Below are 22130 nucleotides of genomic sequence, written 5' to 3'. Positions count from 1 at the left end.
GACGTGTTCAATTGGTCTGAAATAGAAGTCTCTGAAGGTCGACTCTCGGGACCAGTCCGCTGCGCGCATGATGTCCTCCAGGCGGCAACCAACTGTGGATGCCTTCGAAGCCATAGCACCCCTTACAGAATGAGGCGTAAAGACAGATGTGTCTATACCCGTTAGGGATAAAAGCCAACGAATCCAACGCGCCAGCGTCGGGGTCGATACTGGGCGATGAGGAGCCTTAAACGAAATGAATAGGGGATGGCGTTCAGATGAGCGCACCGTACGTGTAGCCTCTAGATAGGCCTTCAAACAATCCACCGGGCAGAGCGCCGGACACAACGGGAATCTAGGATATACGAAGGATTTGGATGCCGACTTAGTTCTCCTAGATATGGTGAAAGTAACGCCATCCGGCGTAAACACAAAGGCACCCCAGTCAAGAGCCCTAACATCGGAGACTCTCTTACAAGAGACCAGGCAAAACAGCATAACCATCTTGGAGGATAGTTGTTTAAGAGTCAAGTCCTGGTGAGGGTACCAATCCGACAGGAATCGCAACACAATGTTGACGTCCCAAAATGTCGAAAACCGCGACCTAGGCGGACGGACGAAGCGAATACCCTTGAGAAGACGGCATACAAAAGGATGTTTGCCGATGGGTACACCTTCCAAACCACCATGACCGGCCGATATGGCCGATCGAAAAACATTGATAGTCCTGTACGCCTTGCCTGAGTCGAACAGGGCTGTAAGAAACCCCAGGATCAAATGGAGAGGGGCAGATATGGGATCCACTGCCCGTTCCATGCACCAATCAGACCAAGACTTCCATGCAGCTCGGTAAGCTGATCGTGTGCCCGGAGCCCAGGCGTTATCGAGGAGCAAGAGAGTCGACTGTGGAACGTCAGGGACAAGCCAGCGTCCCCTGAAAGGAACCATGCTACTAGGGGCAACTGGTGCTGGAGCACCAATTCGTGCGAGTTCCCATCCGGATCCAGAAGGAGGTCCTGGAAGTTCGGCAACAGACGAGGGAAGTCTATGGACAACTCCATCAAACGAGGGAACCACGGACGTGATCTCCACAGAGGGGTGATCAGGGTCAGACAACAGTCGTGACGAACCAGCTTCGAGATCGTACGAGCGATCATGTTGAATGGGGGAAAGGCATACAGGTGGCCTGGAGGCCATTCTTGAAGAAAGGCATCTGTCGCCACTGCCGCCGGGTCCGGTCTCCAACTGTAGAACCTCGGCAACTGAGTGTTCAGTCGAGATGCGAACAGGTCCATCTCGAACCGACCCCACAGCCTGTTTAAGCTTTGGAAGACCGAGGCGTGCAAATGCCAGTCTCCCGAGTCTCTCAAATGTCTGGAGTTCCAATCCGCACCTGCATTGTCCAGACCCGGAATATGTTCCGCCGTCACCGAGACGTTGTTTAGGAGGCAGAATTGCCAAAAGTCCTTCGCCAGCAGAGCCAACATTTTGGACTTGGTTCCGCCCAAGTGATTTATGTATCGGACTGCCGATACGTTGTCCAATTTGAGGAGAACACAACAGTTCGCCTTTCCAGGGGTAAGGCTGCGAATCGCAAAGGCCCCCGCCAGGAGTTCTAGGCAGTTGATGTGTAACGACTTCTCTGCGTCGGACCATCTGCCCCCCGTGGAAATGTCGCCACAACGAGCCCCCCAGCCGTGCAAGCTGGCATCTGATTCTATGACCACGTCCGGAATGGAACCGAAAATTGCTTTTCCGTTCCAGGCTTCCATGTGTGCCAACCACCATACCAGCTCGTCTCTGGACTCCTCGTCCAGACAAAGTCGGGATTCGTACGATCGACCCGAATGTAGGTGTGACCCCTTGAGCCGCTGGAGAGCTCGGTAATGTAAGGGGCCTGGGAATATCGCCTGAATGGAGGAGGCCAGCAAGCCGATGATCCTCGCCAACTGCCGGACTGACAAGTCCGGAGCGCGAAGAGCTCGACGGAGCTCCTTCTGGATGGCTTTTATCTTGGATTCTGGCAAGTACAGGAACTGCCGTACGGAATCCACCTGGAACCCCAAAAACTCCATAGACTGGGCGGGTGTCAGGACCGACTTGTCCCAGTTTATCAGAAAACCCAGGTTCTGTAAGAGGTTGATCGTCCAATCTAAATGCAACTTCAGGCATTCCAACGACTGGGACATGATTAGGATGTCGTCCAGGTAAATAATTAGTCGAACCCCTCGGGTACGGAGGAACGACACCACCGGCTTCATAACCTTGGTGAAACACCAGGGGGCCGAGGAGAGGCCGAACGGAAGGCATGTAAAACGCCAACGCCGTCCGTGCCAGGTGAAGTGCAAGTAGTCCCTGGATTCTATCGCTATTGGAACCGTGAAGTACGCATCCTTCAGGTCCAATTTGGCCATCCAATCCGACTGTCTCAGAAGGTCTCTGAGACAATGGATGCCTTCCATCTGGAAATGTTGGTAGCGTAGGAAGGCGTTGAGAGGGCGAAGGTTTATCACTGGGCGGACACCGCCCCCTTTCTTGGGTACAAGGAAGAGATTGCTCGTAAAGCCTGGAGTGGCGAACGGCAATTCTTCGATGGCGCCCTTTGAGAACATCTCCGCGACTTCCGCGGAGATCATCGCGTCCTGCTCCTGTGGGAGGGACAATTCCCTGGGGGTATACGTTTGGACAGGTAGGGAAACAAAATCTAGTTGGTAACCCTCTACGCATTGCAGAACCCAAGCATCTGAGGTAATAACTGCCCACCTTGGGTAAAATAAGGCTAGCCTCCCCGCCACCCGAACCTGATCGGGAAGGGAAGAAGGGGTACTCACCATAAGGGCGTCTGCCCGACGACCCACCACGGGGGTATCTAGAGCCCCACGATCTCCCTCTAGCCGGGAAGAAAGGAGGCGTTTTCGGGTCCTGGAACCCTCGAGAGGGGAAAAAGGAACCTCTGTTGGCACGGAATGAGCCTCGGAAACCACGGCCGGGAGGACGGTTCCTGCTACGCCCGGCCCCACCGAAAACCTTGGGTGCGAAGACGCGCTTCATATTAGCTTGCGCCTTGTCAATAGCCGTAAAGGTTTTTACATAGGACCCCATGTCCTTCACAAAGGATGTGCCGAACAACATCCCCTCATCGGCTGAGTCAGGTTCAGCTACGGTCATAGCAGCCAGCTTAGGGTCTATCTTCAAAAGAATAGCCTTGCGTCTCTCGGAAGACATAGCTGTGTTGGCATTCCCCACAAGGCATATAGCTCGCTGGACCCACCCGATGGCCACATCCATATCGAGAACTGAGTCGCCATTACGGGCTGCCTCAAGGAGCTCGTACAGCTTAGACAGGGGGCCCAGCGTATCCAGAATTTTATCCTGGCACCCTTTCAGGGAGTGATCAAGACCCTTTTTGGGCTTCCACCCAGACTTATTAAGAAATTGGGCAATTTGAGGGTCCACGTCAGGGGTCTTACAGGCAGCGCCAGGGAGGGAAGGTCGTGGGCATTCGGCACGCAATTTATTGCGGCCTTCCTTTGACAGAGGCGTGCGAATCCTCTTAGCCACATACTGGGCTATATGGTCCGGAGGGACCCATTCGGCAGACCGCGGGTGACGCAGGTCGTCCGGGTCAAACAGGGGGTTCCCCTGTGGGTCTAAAAGCCCTTTTTCATTATCCCCAGCGGGGTCTGGCACTTTTCTACGGGGAACGGCAGAGGACCCAGAAGGGGTTACACCCGTAAGGGGTTGGTCCTCGCCCGACTCGTCCTCCCCATAGGAGTCATATTCCATAACATCGGAATCATTGTCCACACTCCGGTCGGTATCCGACCCATCATCCAGGGCTCTAGCCCGTTTCCACAATCTAGCCTTTTTAGCCCGGCCAGGGGCTCTTGTGCGCGTGGGATGCGCGCTATCTGCGACCGCCAGAGGCGTGTCAATCATGACAGGCAAAGCCTGCATCGAGGAGTGGGACCCGATATGTCTAGCCTTTGCCTTCGCCTTACGGGCACCCGGCACAGTTAGGGCAGGGGAGGGGGACCCCACACCCAGGGGGTTAGGGGCAGCCATAGAAGGCAAGAGCACAGACTGAAGGGACTGGGCAAAAGAGGATGAGACAGTCCCCATAGCGGAGGCAATAGCCTTTTCAAGGGAGGAAGCCATAGTAGCTTCTAACAGGGCCTGGAGCTCCTGAGAGGCCATAGCGCCCTCAGGATTATCTACTGGAAAATCCCCAGAGGGGACGGTAGGCCCATCCTTGCTATCCTGCATAATGAGGTACGAGAGAAGCAAATTGAATACTAGAAATGGGTTGATTAACCCAGCAGAACAGAGAAAAGCTAAACCTGATCGTTGGTGTAGTAAGGGGACCCGTAGTAAAGGGACCGACCGCACGGCACAGCAGGGTGAAACGAATAATCGCCCAAAATGGCCGCTGCACGTGTCAGGGTGTGCCCGTGGACCGGCTCCAGGCGGGGGAAGGGGCGCGTGCACCTACCCGCGTGGGCAGCCCGCGAGAGGGGAAAACGAGCACACTCAGTCGCGTTCACAGAGAAAAGGGGGGCACGCGGCTGAGGTAGCGCCGAGAAGCGGCAACAGGGGCGGTATGAGGGAAAACAGCCCGCGGCGGCGGGCAAAGCCCCTAGGGGAACCCCCAAATACACCAACGATGTAGGTACTAGATAGTAATCAACAATAAATAAAAGCGACAATAATGAAACAAGCATAAGCAAAACATGAATCACAAGTAAACAAAATGCAATGAGTAGGAGAGCTCAAGTAAAATACTTAGCTGTCTGAGGAAGCAGCAAAGAAAGAGGAGGATTGTGGGAGACACAGGACTTATATAGCTACTTCCTCTGTTATGTGATTGGCTACTCGTTATGCCTGTACAGTTTTTTCTTTCATTTTTGATAATATTTATATTCCTCTATCTTTGCTGCTGAGGAAATAAAGAAAGAGATATGCATAATAGGAGCCTCCGTGTCTTTAATAAAATCCGGGTTTGCCCAGGCAAAGCCATGGCAAATATAGCAGTTGAGCTTGAGAAATGGAAACAGTGTTTGGATTTCATATTTGTGACCAAAATAGTCAAACTGGCAGCATAGCTGACTTTTTTTTTCCAATTTAGTTGTTTTGTCATTAAATTTTATTTGAATTCGGTTTCAAATATCGATAATTGTCGTTTTACTAAATAGCTCAAAATTTCCCAACACCACTTGCCATTGGCTATTGTAAATTTAGTACTGGTGAGCAGGCATTAACCCCTGGTGATTGTACCATAGATGCTTGCAGATTTGCAGTGGCCTAGCAAGTAATTTTAAGCTCTGATAAAATCATGTATCCTCTTATCCGCATGCTGTGTGCCACAGACCAAAGGCCGAGCTTAACAATGATTAAAATAAAGTTAAAATGGACTATGCTAGTATTGATTCCAACATTTTTTTTTTTTTAAATGTTCTAGTCTAAAATTGGGGGTTGTCCTATACAGGGAATGTCACTGCAGGGTTAAAATACAAAACAAAAAAACTCTTGTACATGGGGCCTGACAGCCAACCAAGCTAGTCACATGTGGCTGGAGCTCCTTCAAAAATCTAATTATTAAGCCAAATACTTATGGTAGTTACTCAGCACAATTTGGGCACAAAACTTGGCTACTTGCTGACAGAACATTCAGCTGATTGTTGGGTTCGCTACTGCCAGGTTCCTGTGGGCATAATATGTGTTGTACACCGCTTCTTGGTGAATTTAATCAATTGTGTGTGCGGATCTGGGAGATATTGCACTACTGCATGCTTCCTCACGCCTCCGGACTACAGATAGATGCCGCAGACTGAGGCTTTGTCCGGACAGCCCCCATAGGGTACCGCAGGCACAGGGCATCGTTGCTGCCAACCGGACCTCAGGGAGCGGCTTAACGGAGTGTGAGGGGGCCCGCAACCGGTGAGGTATCCTGATCAGCCAAACTGGACTTCAGTGCTATTGGTGTTTAGATTCAGAATATGTATTTCTTAATTTTGGGTTCAAAAAATATAGGGGTTGTTATATACACAGAAAAATACTGTACTTATTTGGTAAAGATACAAATAAGTAAATAATGTTAGAAATCCTGGGAAGTGATGGTTCAAAAGGGACACTCTAGATTCCTAAAGAACTTTAGCTTGCTGAAATGCTTCATGGGTAAAGAGTGTCTTTTTTTGTTTTTATTAAAAAAAATGCAGCTTTTAATGGAAATTGGCACATTTACAAATTAACCTAGTTACACCCCGTAGCTGTCAATCAGACAACAGGTCCTGTTACTTCCTGGTTTGGTTAGCCCACAGAACCTGCCTTGCAAAAACAATTCTCACCGAGTTGCAGTAAGTCCTGGATCGGACAGCGACTGAAAATTTGGGCTAGGGAAGAAGGCGAGGGATTGCAACGGTGTGAGTAAGATAAGAGATCTGCAGCTTTTGCAAGCTGTTTTTAGATAAATCTCTAATGAAAATAATGCATAATGTTTTCATTGGGGCTATATCTACTAATCAGTCATTTTTTATTGCATTTGGGCAGTGCCGTAAAAAAAAAAAAAAAAAAATGCATTTCCTATGGCTAACAAATGTAGTGTAATAATGTGTGAAGGTTTACATCGCTGGCTATGCAACAACAAATAAATACACCACGCTACTCTAAAAAGGAAAATAACCAATAATCAAGCAGGCCAACTAAGTAGAGATGCAGGTTATATTAATACACATTGTGGTCACTTCTCAAGCTTACGTAGCTTTTATAAATAAATAAAATATTTGTAAAAATAAAACTAAAGCATCTACTGCCATCATCTTCTGCTGGAGGAATAACAGAGCCACTTTAATTGTATCAATTCATGCTTCTTTAACCCGACATTGGGCACCTCCATTTTAGCTCCCTATCAATCCTTGTTAGAAGCACTATCCTTTGCAACTAGCAGTTAGCATACAGTAAAGAGAATCAATAAAACAATGGGGAGGCGTATCCATTTTTTCTTATCTGTTTCTAATTAGTAATTTGCTCTAAAAAGTGCTTGCTTTTCTCTAATTGTGCCATTTTTCATAGAAATATCCTACTCAGAAAATACAGCTAAATTTAGACCAGTTGTAAAAAGAGAAGTAAAAGAACATTTTACTGGTGAAATGAAAGGACAGAAAATCTATCTCCCTGACGCCCATAACGTCATGGAGGAGGTATGGCCTCATCTGCAATGGTTCAATACAATTCTCCTCACAGAGGAGTATTAAGGACCTGATACGCAAGCACAGCAAACACCACATACATATCCAAGCTCCCCCCACAGGAGAGCAATGAATCACTGCTTTCCTATGAAGGTTTCCATGTCACGTGACCAAGTTTTCCTTCGTCAGTGCTGCAGACTAACCTCTTGCAAATGGCAGTATGACAGCTACTAGAAGAGGATTTAACCGTGCAATATAGACATTGCAGTTTATTAAAAAAAAAATTCCTAGTAGAGATAAAAGGACAGAGCTTCATTGAGATAGAGTAGCCTGGGTGACTTTAGTGGACCTTTAAAGGGATTCTCTAGTGCCAGCAAAACAAACTAGTTTTCCTAGCACTGTAGAATCCTGGAGTGCCTCATCCCATATCACTGAAGGGGTTAAAACCCTCTTCAGACACTTACCTGAATCTAGTGCCGATGTCCCTCGGTGCTGGATCAGGCTCCGCCCATACTCCGCCCCCGCCGACGAGGGAGACCTCATTGCTAATTATTCAATGCTTTGTTATGGGGATTCCGGCAACGCTGGTGGTCCTCATGAATAGCGTGAGGATGTCTAGCATCGTTTAGACAACCAAAAGTCGTCTAAGAAGTCAGAAGTCCCTCCAGTGGAGGACTTAACCCTGCAAGTTAATTACTGCAGTTTATAAGAACAGCAATAATTACACTTCCAGGGTTAAGGGTCAAGGAAGTTTGCACCCAGATGACTTCAACGGGCTGAAGTGGTCTTGGTACCTACAGTATCTCTTTAAACCAAGTTATAGGTGACTCAATATTCTATTCAGTGGTGTAATATCTAGAAAAGTGACAGTAACATTTTAGTGCATACTGTAACATTCCTTGCTATTAACAATAAAGTTTCTTGTTCCTGAACACAGTGTTGCTACTTGTGAACATTTATTTCATAAATTACTGGTGGTGAGAGCTCATCACTGATATCTGCTGTTCCTGTCACACAATACTTTTTCCAAGGTTATAAATCCATCTAGTTCACACAAGGGAGGGAAACTATCAAGCATATTTCGGAATATAAAAAAAAAAAAAGCAGACATGCTCATCTTCCATATGTACTCCTCAAAGCACTACATTTATCAATAGAACGGTAAAAAAAAACCATGTCTAAATAAACACTTTAAGGGAGGAACACGTAAACAACAAAATAAACTAATACAATATTAAATGAAAACTGCAAAAGGAGAAACGCAAACTATTACCACATAGGGCACATAGGGGGTTGAAACAATTAAAGAAAAACCAAGAACTATATAAACAACCAAATCCATGTTTTAGCCAATACTGCTTTTTCATTGATTAAATTCTATGTTTATTTAATTGTTGCTCTTTAGGGAACACTTCAAGTACCAAAATCACCACAGTCAAGTACCAAAATCACCACAGTCACAGTCTGTTCAAAATAGCTAGATCAAATGCATTAGACTATTAAAGGAGCCAATGTGATGAACTCTAGTTCAAAGTACCATCTGCAGAGAAGCATTGCTCAGATAACACTGATTGATTAGAAACAAAATGCAATGTTAAGAAGCGCTGTATCAAACTAGATTGAAGCCTGATACGTTGTTGTTAAAGTGGCTTTTCTCTTGACTGCGCTGTAATACCGTAAATCGAATTGTCCTCCCTGTTTAGGTCAGGTCTTTTTAGGCACTTTTCTGTGCATTTAGATTAGCTTGTTGTGATTTTAAAGACCAGAAGGAAAAAAAAAAAAAGACTTTGCTGTCTCTGTACAAATCTGGTTAATAGGAAAAAAAAAATTAAAAATGTAATTTTGCTTCTCGTACTGTATTTTAAAATTAGTATTTCTAAGTAAGGTTAGATGGAATTTTTCACAAGCACGTGGGTATTTTCACAACTATACTATTAGCTAAAAGAAAGCATATCAATAGTAGGCATTGTATCTATGACATCTTGTCATATTAAAGATTTATGAGTGGAATCAAAAAGGTCAGTTGCCTTATCCATGCAAAGCTTTAATAACTGACTTACTGTCTAAACACACCTAAAGAATACAATAACATATGTTGCAATTTATAGGAAGTATCCAATCTATTAAGTAGGAATCACGTTAGACCAGTAATAAGGATGTGGTTTAGAAGGTAAATACCACAAAATCATGAATTTGAGGAACAATTAATGATCCATGCTAGAGTTCAAATAGAGGAAACACCAATAAACCTTAATGCTGTCTTTATATACATGAAAAAAAAGTTGATTTGCCACCTTCTTTAAAAAAAAAAAAAAATCTACTGTGTTATTACAATGATTAAAATGAACTTTCAAAGCTTCATAGCCACTGCAGGCATCCTCCTAGATTAAGTAGTTAAATATTTTATAAACAGTTTGACAACTAACCTGGGTTCGGGCAGGTAGCCACCACCACTTCAACAGCTACTTGAAGCTCCTGCCACTAAGTTAAGTTGGCCATGCCACATTCATTGGCGGAGAATTCTCAGTTGATGCCTTGCAGGAGTTTCCAGCAGCAAGGGACACTGTGGTAGCATGCAACCAATGAGTTGTCAAATTGTTCATAAAACTGTTTACTACTTACCCTGGATGGGTGCAACATTTTAGATAACTTTATTGCCCCATACCCATCATTGTGAATATGGGAGTCTCACTTCTGCATTAACAATGATGATTGTGTCCACATTTGTACAGCATTGGTTGGCTTAGTGTGTCAGCTGACAAGTGCATAGATTTTAAACATACAATTTGCAGGTAAGAAGAAAAAGTCAAGTCAAATTTCAAAGCCATTCAAACGGTCATAGAAATGCCACATCCAGTGCAGGAATACAAGATATTTAATGTACAGTGAATTACCACAAAGAAAAAAAAATCGAAATATTTTGTAATGAATGGCATACTGGGACTTCACTTTTCAAGTATGTATATATACACATATCCAAATCAAGTGAGTTCATATAATCAGCCTTGGAAGGTTAAAAAGATGTCTGTATTATTTAACCCGGATGTTGAATTGGTACTGCAGGTGAATTAACCAATTTAAGGACTTCACTGATTACATAAATTGATAATTTGGGCAAAATTCTATTGGTGCTTTAGAAAGAAGTAGAACATAAAGTTAAATGCACAAGTCATCTCATGTACTTCACTTTTGTCCTAATAAATAATACATCTTCAGGAACTACAATACGTTCCCCCACACCTAACCTGTATGATAATACAAAGACTCCTCACACATCACACATTTCAAGGAAAACTACTAGATAATCCAATGAAAACATTAGTGTCCTACGTGATGCATGTTTTAAATCAACATTCTAAACATAGGGCCATTATACCTTGCATTTGCATGTGTCAGGCTGAAAGCAACATAAAGACCTAGAGTAGCACTTGACCAGGGGCTTAGAGCATACTGATGGATTAATTACTACATTAACATATAAATAAAAAAAAATCTAATAATTCTGTTCCCAGTATACACACGTGCCTGTCCATACCAGCACCACTTAAAATCAATCCTACACAGACAGGTATAGACTTAAAGGAGGCACGCATTAAGAATAATTCTAGGGTAAGTTCTAAAGTCACCATGGAAACCAATGGCAAGTGCATGCTGACCATTCCACTTTTAGAACGTTGACCCAGAATTGCCCTGTATTAACATGACAAGCCCATGCCACAGCACTTTCCGAATCCCCATAGAGATCTATATCGGCTACTGGGTTTCTGATGCAGTGCAGCCATTATCTATTACTCCTACCGATGCGCTGCGAGCCCCGGCCAGACATCTCAGCAGCTCTTCCTGCCTTTACTGACAGCCAGGGGCCCTGCCCGCAGCCACACCGCTACCACAACAGCAACACATGCTAGCCAATCACACTCAGAGCCACCGGCCCACATTTCGTGTAAACCAATCTGCTCCGAAAACCCAGATAGAGGTTTGAAACGCACCACCCCGGAAGTGCTGAAACACAGCTAGTGCCTGCCTATGGGCTGGGTTAATCTGCATGGACTTCGAGTAAAACCACTACTAGAACACGTGACCACAGCTAGGCAGTTTCACATCATGTTATTTCTAAGACTTACTGCTGCTTGCTAGGTGACACATGTAACACTGTCTGCCCAATAATAAACACTTGCATGTTAGTCAACTTGTGAAGGACAAGAGAGAAAAGAGCATCAGTACGACTCAATTACAATTATATGTGCTCTGCTTTTTGCAACAAATGTGCATATAACATGTAGATTATCATTGTCCCATAAGGGGATGGAAGTGTAAACATTGCAACTTTAAAAAAAAAAATTATAAAATTGAAAAACAATAAATAACAAAAAGCAGCAAAATCCAAAATTATAATATCAAGCCAGGAGTAAATTAAAAGGATATTCTGTACAAATTAACTCACTTGGTAATTTAACCCCTTAAGGACCAAACTTATGAAATAAAAGGGAATCATGACATGTCACACATGTCATGTGTCCTTAAGGGGTTAATCCCTTTAGTATCACCTATTAGCAACAACTTAATGTATTGTCTAAGTTTAATTGTAATGAATTGTACATTATTGCTTTTTCTTGCCTCTATATTTCTTCCAAACAATGTGTATGTTTATATATATATATATATATATATATATATATATATATATTATTATTATTTATATAGCGCCAACAAATTCCGTAGCGCTGTACAATGGGTGGACTAACAGACACATAATTGAGATCAGACCACTGGACGTACAGGAACAGAGGGGGTTGAGGGCCCTGCTCAATGAGCTTACATGCTAGAGGGAGTGGGGTATAGTGACACAAACGGGTTAAAGTAGGGGAATTAAATAGTTTGTTAGAGAAGGGTTTATTGAGTGCTTGGTAGGTCATTTTTGACAGTTGCAGGAAAGGAGTCATGGGGTGGGGGATGAGAAGCCTGCTGACAGTTTAATTGATACGCTTTAACGAAGAAGTGAGTTTTCAAAGATTTTTTGAAGGAGTGGAGGCTGGGTGAAAGTCTGATTGAGGAGGGAAGGGAGTTCCACAGAATAGGTGCAGCCCTAGAGAAGTCTTGAAGGCGAGCGTCAGAGGTGGGGATCCGAGCAGAGGATAGGCGTAGGTCTTGGGATGAGCGCAGGGGTCTTGACGGGACATACTTGTGTATGAGGGAGGATAGGTATGTTGGAGCAGCATTATGTAGGGATTTGTAAGCAAGTGCCAGAATTTTGAATTGGGCCCTATATCTAACTGGAAGCCAATGCATGGACTGACAGAGCGTGGAGGCGTGGGAGGTGCGACCGGACAGGAAAATAAGCCTCGCAGCCGCGTTCATTACAGATTGCAGCGGTGCAAGCTGGGAACATATAAGACCGGTCAGAAGGGGATTGCAGTAGTCGAGGCGAGAGAGAACAACAGCATGAACCAATATCTTAGCCGCGTCCGGCGTTAGATATGGGCGGATGCGCGCTATGTTCTTGAGTTGGAAGCGACAGGATTTGACTATCGATTGGACATGGGGAGTAAAAGAGAGGTCAGAATCGAAAAGAACCCCTAGGCAGCGAGCCTGCGAGGTAGAGGTGATAGTAGCGCCGTTGACTTGGATGGAGACAACAGGAGTAGCAGCACTTGAGGGAGGAAAAACTAGAAGTTCTGTTTTGGACAGGTTGAGTTTAAGGAAGTGAGCAGCCATCCAGTTGGAAATAGCAGAGAGGCAGTCAGAAACACGAGTCAAGGTGGGTGGAGAGAGATCAGGGGAGGACAGGTAGATTTGCGTGTCATCTGCATATAAATGATATTGGAAACCAAAGGAGCTGATGAGTTTACCAAGGGAGGCAGTATAGATAGAGAACAATAGGGGGCCGAGGACAGATCCTTGGGGGACGCCGACAGAGAGGGGTTGGTGAGAAGAGGCAGAACCAGAGAAAGAAACACTGAAAGAGCGCTGGGAGAGGTAGGAGGAGCACCAGGAGAGAGCAGTATCCCGTAGACCAAAGTTACGAAGAATGTGAAGAAGCTGTTGATGATCAACAGTGTCAAATGCGGCAGAAAGATCAAGGAGGATTAGGATAGAGTATTGGCCGTGAGATTTAGCAGCAATTAAGTCGTTGGATACTTTGGTCACAGCAGTTTCGACAGAGTGACCAGCGCGGAATCCAGACTGAAGGGGGTCAAGCAGAGAGTTGGATTCGAGAAAGTCTGTCAATCTGGCGTACACAACTCTCTCAAGGATCTTGGAGGCAAATGGGAGTAGCGAGATAGGGCGGTAGTTGGATGGGGAGTTGGGATCAAGGTTGGGCTTTTTCAGAATCGGGGTTACGGTTGCATGTTTGAAGGGTGAGGGAAATGTGCCAGAGGAAAGGGAGAGATTAAAAATGCTAGCGAGAGGAAGAGCAAGAGAGGGAGACAAAGTGCGGATGAGATGCGAGGGAATAGGATTGAGAGAGCAGGTGGTGGGGCGGGAGGACAGGAGCAGTGCAGAAACCTCTTGTGCTGTAGCAGGTGCAAATGTGCATAGGATGGCAGGGGGAGTGGGGTTGGGTGATATAATGATAGGGGAAGGAGAGAGATTAGAGATCTCTTTCCTGATTGTAGAGATCTTCTCAGTGAAATGAGATGCAAAGTTTGTGGCGGACAAGGTGGTGGAAGGAGGGGTAGTCACAGGGCGAAGAAGAGCATCAAAAGTGTGAAACAGGTGTTTGGGTTGATGGGACAGTGTGCTTATGAGGGTTTTGAAGTAGTTTACTTTTGCAGAGGAAAGAGCCATGCTGTAGGAGCGCAGCATAAATTTATAGTGGACAAAGTCAGATGCAGAGTGAGACTTTCTCCAGCAGCGTTCAGCAGTTCTGGAACATTTTTGGAGGGAACGGGTCAGCTTAGTGTGCCAGGGTTGTAGTTGGGGGCGCTTGCTGCGTTTAACTGTAGGAGGTGCCATGATGTCAAGTTGAGAGGAGAGAGTGGAGTTGTAGAGTGAGGTTGCAGAGTTAGGGCAGTTGAGATTTGAGATGGGTAACAGGAGTGTTTGGAGTGTGGTGGAGAAGTGCTGGAGATCGAGGGAGTTGAGGTTTCTGCGAGGTTGGAGAGTTGATGGTGTTGAAATTTTGGTATGAGGTATGCAGATGTTAAATGTTAGCAGATGGTATATATATATATATACACACACTATCTGCTACAGGGCAGCATGTTTCACGTACACACCATCAGCAAGAATGGTTTTGACCAGGACACTGTGGCTAGATAGACTATGTCCGACGCTGATCCTAAGGCATTGAAAATGAATTCATAGTGAAATAAATTAGGACTTTGTTAGTAGTGAAACTTAAGTTTTTTTTTTTTTGTTTTTGTTTTAAATTCTTTATTTTTGCGTGCAAGTGGTGAACAACTTTGCAAACTAAGCCACAACAGCTCTCGTTCACATTTTTCAATAGACATTTACAACATGGCAGTTATTTCAATGCACATTTTTTTTTTAAGAAGTATATGACAAGAACTTATCAACGGTAAATGCCGTAAGATTTTCACATGTTGGTGGTCGCTAGCTGGACATATAGGTTGCAGTAATATCCAAACAGAGACAAGGTGAAATATCTAGATTTCCTTAAGATATACATAACATGACAGTGCTAAGAAACTGACTGGTGTGTGAAATGCATAAAAGGAAAAAAATAAAATACAAAATAAATTAGATTTTACCATTCTTTGCGTTTAAACGTACATGGGAGGACAGTGTGCCTGCTCTGCCCTCGTAGCCCGGTATCTCTGCCCAACAGCGCGATGAGATGGCGCGTGTGGAAAGCACCCCCAGGTTCCTGGAGTTCAGTGTGTCTAAAGGCTAGGAGGGAACGTGTGTGAATGTGTTCCTTGTATGGGTACACTGACCTGCGGGAGTGTGCTCGTGCAGGTAATGTGCTCGTGTGTAGGGCTCTCCGGGGAGCTAGTAACATTATAAGCTATCGAAAAATTAAACATCTGACGGAGTAGCCCTCGCGGTGTGGTCTATGCAGTAAAGTAGGATTCTATGTCAAGCTAAGCAGACAATGGGTGAGTTACCCCTGGGGTCTGGTGTATACTATGTCAATTCTCTCTTTGATATGCCCAGTATTGTAGTTTCGTAGACATTAGGCAATCTATGTCGGGTATGAGTTATACATGTGGCAGTGTTGATTTGCTGAGGTTAAGGCAACGCATGATGGTCACCCGCTATGGTGTAAATAAAATAAAATAAAATAAAATTAAATGTAAGCAGATAGTAGCCTGTGCGGGTATCGGCAGTAAGAAATAAGTCTGGTCCCGCCAGCATTTGCCGGTGGTTTTGAGAGCGGTGCAAGCCCTGGCGGTCCATACCTCACATAGTGAACATGACATCAACAGGATAACAGAAACATAAACAAGAGTCCAGAGAACATGCAGGCTGCTTGGTCTAACGTGCTCGAAACAATGTTAGAGTTGCCAGCTCCGTAATCTCATAGACCTTAACAGTGAGAGTTCGGGCCTGGTGTAGCCTAACAGTTCAGCGGGGTTTCGCCGTTTGTGCCCTGGCGAGAGTGAGTTCGTCGTCGGCTGTATAGTAAAATAATGTACAACAGTCTCCATGGTGGGGCAAAGTCCCAGAGATTCATGTAAGCCTTCAGGTTGTGGCAGAAATGGTGGATGTACCGGCTTGTCCTCTGGGTACAAATTCAACACTGCTGGCAGTTTCCCAGCTTGGAGGGTTCGGGCGTCTCCCCTTGGGTGCGGGCTGGGGTAGTATGGTCTGAGGGAGGCCGAGCAGCCCAAGGATCGTCGGCGCCTCCTGTATGCAGTGCAGTTTGTGCGTGTCGTCGCCTTTCGTTATCAGCAAGGTGTGAGCTGGGCCCCAGCGGTATGTAATATGTTGCTCCCGTAGGAGTGCCGTGAGCTGTTGCAGGGATCTCCTCCAGGCCAACGTTGCCCCCGACAGGTCTGCATAAAACATTAAAGTCATGCCCTCGAAGGGGTAGGTCGGCTGGGCCCTGGCCGCCGACAGGACTGCGGTTCTATCCCTCCGGGCCTGAAACTGTAGGATGACATCCCGGGTGGCCAATTCTGGAGCCTTAGCTGGTTTTGGGATGCGGAACATGTCATCCAGCATCACCGCTTTGGCTTGTTTTGGAGTGAGCATTACCGTAAGGAGCCGTCTCACAAAATGGGGGAGTTCGGAGTCTGTTATAGTGTCCGCTACACCCCTGATCTTGAGATGTTTCAGCCGGCGTTTGTCCTCCATCTCCGCATACCGCAGCTCATGTTGCCTAGAAAGGTTCCTCAGTTCTCCAACCTCCCGCCGTAGTTCCTGGAGTTGCGTTTCATGGGTCTGTGTGGTGCGCTCCACCGCCCCTAGTCGTCCATTGAGGCCTGTCAGGGTGTCCCGAATCGAGGCCACCTCCTCCGCTATTTTTTTGTGGTGGTCTGCCATTAAGGCTCGGATGGCCTCCATGCTCACTGGCGTAACGGCCGCGGCAGGTGTTGGAGGTTGGTGTCGGGTCGGTGGCGATTTGAGGGCTGCCTGTGTGAGCTCCCCTTCCGCGTCGTCAGATGATTCGCTGTAGAAGTCCGAACAACCCCCATGGAGGGACGCCATGTTAGCGGTAGAGGCTTCTTGGGCCCTCCGCCACAGCTCACCGATATGCGTGCCCGGGTTGGTTTTTTCAGGCTTCAATTTCTTCGTTTTGCGCCCCATCTCGTTAAGATGAGTAGCCGAGGCTATTCGGGTCGGGTTTGGCCCAAATTTAAGGGTTTTCAGAGGGTTTTTCCCGTTATCTGGCCCGGAGCTCAGCAAACCTGCGACCATCCGCTACCGTGGTTAGGCCACGCCCCCTAGTGAAACTTAAGTTGATGCAAGCATTATGAGTGGAGTCAGTTTGGGAGAATTTAGTTGGAATACAGTAAATTTACTATCATTACATTTTTGATTAAAAAAATGTCTCTAGTTGCTCAAAATAATGCTGTCTTCTAATTCTTCTAACTGCATACATTTGGGGATGCATTACTGGCACCGTGTCAGTTAAGCAGCTGTGTTTACACATTTGCACTTTTCATTTTTTTTCCACCTGAGTATTTAATGGACTGTTAAAAGAACAAACGTTTGTGTTTACCTCAAATGTGTGCACAAGCGGGAGCAATGTATGTTCCATACCTAATGCCAAATTTATAGACTGATACATTTATTTTTTAAATTTTATCTTAAAATGTAAAAGGGACTGTAACACAAATTATGAGGGGTGGTGCAACGATTTTACTGCCTATGGCAAAAATCCAGTTGCAGTCCCTAAAGCATTCCACATGTCTTCTCACCTTTCTCTAGTTTCTTCTTCTGCCAGTCTCTTTACTTTAATCAAGTCTATCTTTTCAGGATTGTCTTATCTGTCTCACTATACATGTGTCTCTGTTCCTTTCTGTCTCTCACAAAATTACTGCCCCCCAGCTGTCCTCTCCCAGTCTTGTGTACACAAGCACTCACACATGCTCACAGAGACCCAGACATTCCCAAACAAACTTCCACACATGCATACACCAATTCGCATTACCAGATACAAACACATGCATATACCCACTGACTTACACATAGATAGGTAACAGTGTAGGTGATGTTCCAGGAGGGATAAGCCAAATGGCAAATGATTTAGGCAAACTAGAAAAATGGTCAGAGTTGTGGCAGCTGACATTTAATGTGGATAGGTGCAAGATAATGCATTTTGGGCGTAAAAAAAACCCAAGAGCAGAGTATAGAATATTTGATAGAGTCCTAACCTATCAAATATTAAATAGAGTCCTAACCTTAACATCTGAGGAAAGGGATTTAGGGGTGATTATTTCTGATGACTTAAAGGTAGGCAGACAATGTAATAGAGCAGCAGGAAATGCTAGCAGAATGCTTGGTTGTATAGGGAGAGGTATTTGCAGTAGAAAGAGGGAAGTGCTCATGTCATTGTACAGAACACTGGTGAGACCTCACTTGGAGTATTGTATGCAGAAGGATATTGATACTTTGGAAAGAGTTCAGAAAAGGCTGGTAAACTGGTTCATGGATTGCAGGATAAAACGCTTGGAGGAAATATGTATATATGCTTAGAGGAAATACGTGATGGGGGGGGATATGATAGAAACATTTAAATACATAAAGGGAATCAACACAGAAAAGGAGGAGACTATATTTAAAAGAAGAAAAACTACCACAACAAAAAGACAGTCTTAAATTAGAGGTTCAAAGGTTTAAAAAAATAATATCAGGAAGTATTACTTTACTGAGAGTGTAGTGGATACATGGAATAGCCTTCCAGCTGAAGTGGTAGAGGTTAACACAGTAAAGGAGTTTAAGCATGCGTGGGATAGGCATAAGGCTATCCTAGCTATAAGATAGGGCAAGGGACTAATGAAAGTATTTAGAAAATTGTTCAGACTAGATGGGTTCTTATCTGCCGTCACATTCTATATCTATGTTTCTATAGGCACTGCCACACACACCCTTGCACTCTGCATTCACACTCACACACTACCGGACACTGACGTCACATTCGACTGGCAGTCTTTGCAAGTAAGAAACCTACTCTTTAGCATATCTTCAATACAGTCCAGGTGGGGAGATATTTCCGTCTGCCCAACAAGGCCCATGCTTGTAGGCTTCCTGGCTAGAGTAGGCCCCTTACTGGAGTAATGCCTGTACCCCCTGACAATCTCTTAGAATTTACTTTGAATTCTCACTTTAGTAAATAACCCTGTAAATTCTCTTATCTGACACACCTGACTCAGATTTGCTATCCATGTGATTTTGTTCTGGATCCTCAATCCGGTTCATGCTACTCGTGAAGAAGCTGTTCAGATTAGGAAGACTTCTTTGCCAGTATTTCCTCAACCAGACAAACTGTGACGATGGGAGTCCAGGAGGAACCCCTGCTTTAGAGAAAAAATAAATAAAAGGAAACCAATTAGGCATTCATTATTAATGTACAATTAACAATTTGAATAAATATTAATTTGAGTGCTATTTAAACCAAACCTGTCTCATATGTGTAGGGCCCACTAAGAGACCATTGCACTTAGTGCTGACAGTTATGATGGGCCTTATTACAGATTCTTATTGACAGAAAGCACTAAAACAGTCACACCTCCCTAGCATTGTTTATCTGGCAGTGGTGCTGAAGGGAAGCTCATAAGATGCAGCTATAAGAAAACACATACCCTATGCTTTTATCTTTCACGTAAATCAGCACCAGCAGTGTCTGGTGAAGCAGGATGTCAGTGGGCAGTGTAAAAGGATGGGCCACTAAAGCGAATCATGCAACCAGAACCGCCCACAGGGGTGGACATGCCCAAAAGGGGCGCCTATCTGCCCTAAGAACATGGATGTGCTTCCTGGAGCAGTGCTGCACAGTGAGCACGCTCTGCATGCAGACACTGAACTTTGCTCATAAAGATGCATTGATTCAATTAATCTCTATGAGGAGGTGCTGGTTGGCCAAACTCGTGTTTAGCCCCAAACCCCAATCCTTCCTCCTTGCAGATTTCAACCAGTCCAATTCTTTCCCTATGGGAAAACAATGGATTGGCTGAAATCCTAAATTCTTATGATGTCAGCAAAGAGGTAGATCAGGGGTGTGGCCAGTGCTGGCGGACTTTCAGGCTTGGAAATAAGGTACGTTTTCTTACCTTTTAAGGGTGCTAAAGAGGGGGGGGGGGAGGGGGGCAAGCCATGTACATGGTGATTTTAACCCTATAGGGTCAGGAATACATGTTTGCGTTCCTGACCCTATAGTGTTCCTTTAATGCCAAAGTAGCTGAATTAGAAAAATATTTAAATCAGCTATGCTTTCAGTTCAGCTACTTTGGCCTGAAATTGTAAATTCACTTTGAAATTTAATTGAATTCTACTAATACTTTTGTGAATAACCCGTTGCAACTCAATTGAGGAGTTTAATTATCTAGTGTTTTCAAATTTGTTTTATTACATTTACTAATAACTTTCATTTAACCATTGTATATCACTGCAGCTACAATTACAAATATTGCTCTTATTGTTAAATGAGATGTAAATATCTGTAAAATCAGAACCTGTACAACAAATTATTTGTTAAAAGAACGCTTCAAGCAACATTTATTTATTTATTTATTTATTTTAATTAAATTCTTTATTTTTGTTGTGCAGGTGATTACACAGTAGTTTCAAAACGCCACAACAGCGTACATATTTATAAACATTCAGTACATTGGCAAGAAAAAGTATGCACATTTTAAAGTTATGAACAAGTCCAGTTTTCTATCGTGTGTCAAAGTTAAAGTGGTTGGATGTCGTGTTTAAAGAGTTATACTATCATTGAGCCATAAGTAGTTACATGTACTGTATACTTAGAGAGCTCTATAGTAGCTTTGTAGTGTATGTTAGGATTTTGCGTAGCATTAACATCGTGGGCAACCAAGGTGTGTTACCTATGTACGTGTGCTTGGGTCTCGATATTCGTATAGTGATACTACGGCGTATAAGGTATAAGTCGTGGGTTACCCGTCACACTTCAAGCAACATTACCACTGCAATGTGCTATAGTGGCTACAGTGCCAGCAGTGCACTGGTGCCCCCAAGACATTGTGCTGCCTGGGTCCAAGGATGAAATGCTGACCTCTCCTCGCCAAAAACATGCGCACATCCATTATGTTATGCAGTGTGTGTAGTGAATGTAGTGTCTGTGTAGGGGATGCAGTGTGAGTAGTGAATGCATTACGTGCATGTGTTTGTATAGTGGATGCAATGTGTGTGTGTGTGTGTGTGTGTAGTAGATGCAGAGTCTGAGTGTAGTGGATGCAGTGTTTGTGCACAGTGGATGCAGTGTGTGTGTGTGTGTTTGTGTAGTGGATGCAGAGTGTGTGTTTGAAGTGGATGCAGAGGGCATCGCTTACTGTTCTCTGAGAGGCAAGAAACAGCACATGGCGAACCCAGGTAAGAAGTCAAACCATTGTGAAACAGTTTTTAGATGAGCAGAAAAAAACAGACCCAAAATATACAAATATGAATAAGTAAAAGAACGGAGGTTTAAAAATGACGAATTAAAGTACACTTTAAACTCAGTTTTTGTGTCAATGCAAACTAATTTATGCAATTAAAGGGACAAACGTCACCAGACCAATTACAGTTTAACATTGGGGCTTCAGAACACCTCTAGTGGCAGTCACTCAGATGGCCACTAGAGGTGCCTCCTAGTCCACCACCGGTATTCAGCTGAACGTTCACCATTGAGATACAATAAAATAACTGGTGCAGTGTTCCTATAGGAAAGCATTGGATTGGCAGAGATCATCAAGATTGATGAGCTCAGCCTTCAAGGCAGAGCCAGACAGGACCAGTCATGGCATGGGATTTCAACGTGATCGGAGTGGGGCTGGTCACATGAAAATGTTACATCAGGACTATAGCGTCATGAATACATGTTTGTATTCCCAATGCTATAGTGTTCCTTTAAAATCATGCTTATAAAGGAATATTGTAAAAAATAGCTTGGCTCAAGAAAAAAAGCCACAATTGTTTGGCAGGTGTAAATATGTAATTTTTAATTAGGGTGTTCAGTTGTACAGTATTTGTGTATTTTTTCTACAGTATTTTATTAATTTTGTATTAAAGGCTATACAACCAATAGTTCACTTAACTAGCTGTAGCCTATCTGGGCCCTGTAAAAAAAAAAAAAAAAAAAATTAAATACATGAAATATAGCGAAAAGGTTTTTTTTTTTTTCCGTGAATGAGATTCAATACTTAAACATGGAGTTGATTAGTGGTTACTGGGACTTTAAAGATGTATAAAGATTTATTGTGGGGCAAAGTACTAAAAGCAAAGTAATCAGTAGGGAAATTCATTTGACATCCCTAGTGAATTATCGTCTTTTAAAACGTTTCTCTTAAATTGATTGTTTTATACATATATTTCTATAATATACACATTGGTGGT

General features: G+C 44.3%; 1 protein-coding gene across 4 annotated transcripts in view; it reads right to left on the bottom strand.

Annotated features, from left to right (window-relative positions):
• INPP5B (inositol polyphosphate-5-phosphatase B) overlaps nt 1–22130 on the bottom strand; it is a 152090-nt gene that overhangs the window by 82621 nt on the left and 47339 nt on the right. For 2 of the 4 annotated variants that reach the window (XM_063454994.1, XM_063455013.1), the window contains one exon: nt 18941–19093. In XM_063454994.1, the coding sequence (XP_063311064.1) occupies nt 18941–19093 (153 nt within the window). Of the gene's footprint in view, nt 1–10961; nt 11056–18940; nt 19094–22130 lie in introns of those variants that run through there. The other 2 variants (XM_063455003.1, XM_063455022.1) reach the window with 2 other exon arrangements.

Source organism: Pelobates fuscus, chromosome 1 (genome assembly GCF_036172605.1).
Source record: "Pelobates fuscus isolate aPelFus1 chromosome 1, aPelFus1.pri, whole genome shotgun sequence".
NCBI classification, from domain to species: Eukaryota; Metazoa; Chordata; class Amphibia; order Anura; family Pelobatidae; genus Pelobates; species Pelobates fuscus.
This window is presented reverse-complemented; position numbering and strand designations above follow the sequence as displayed.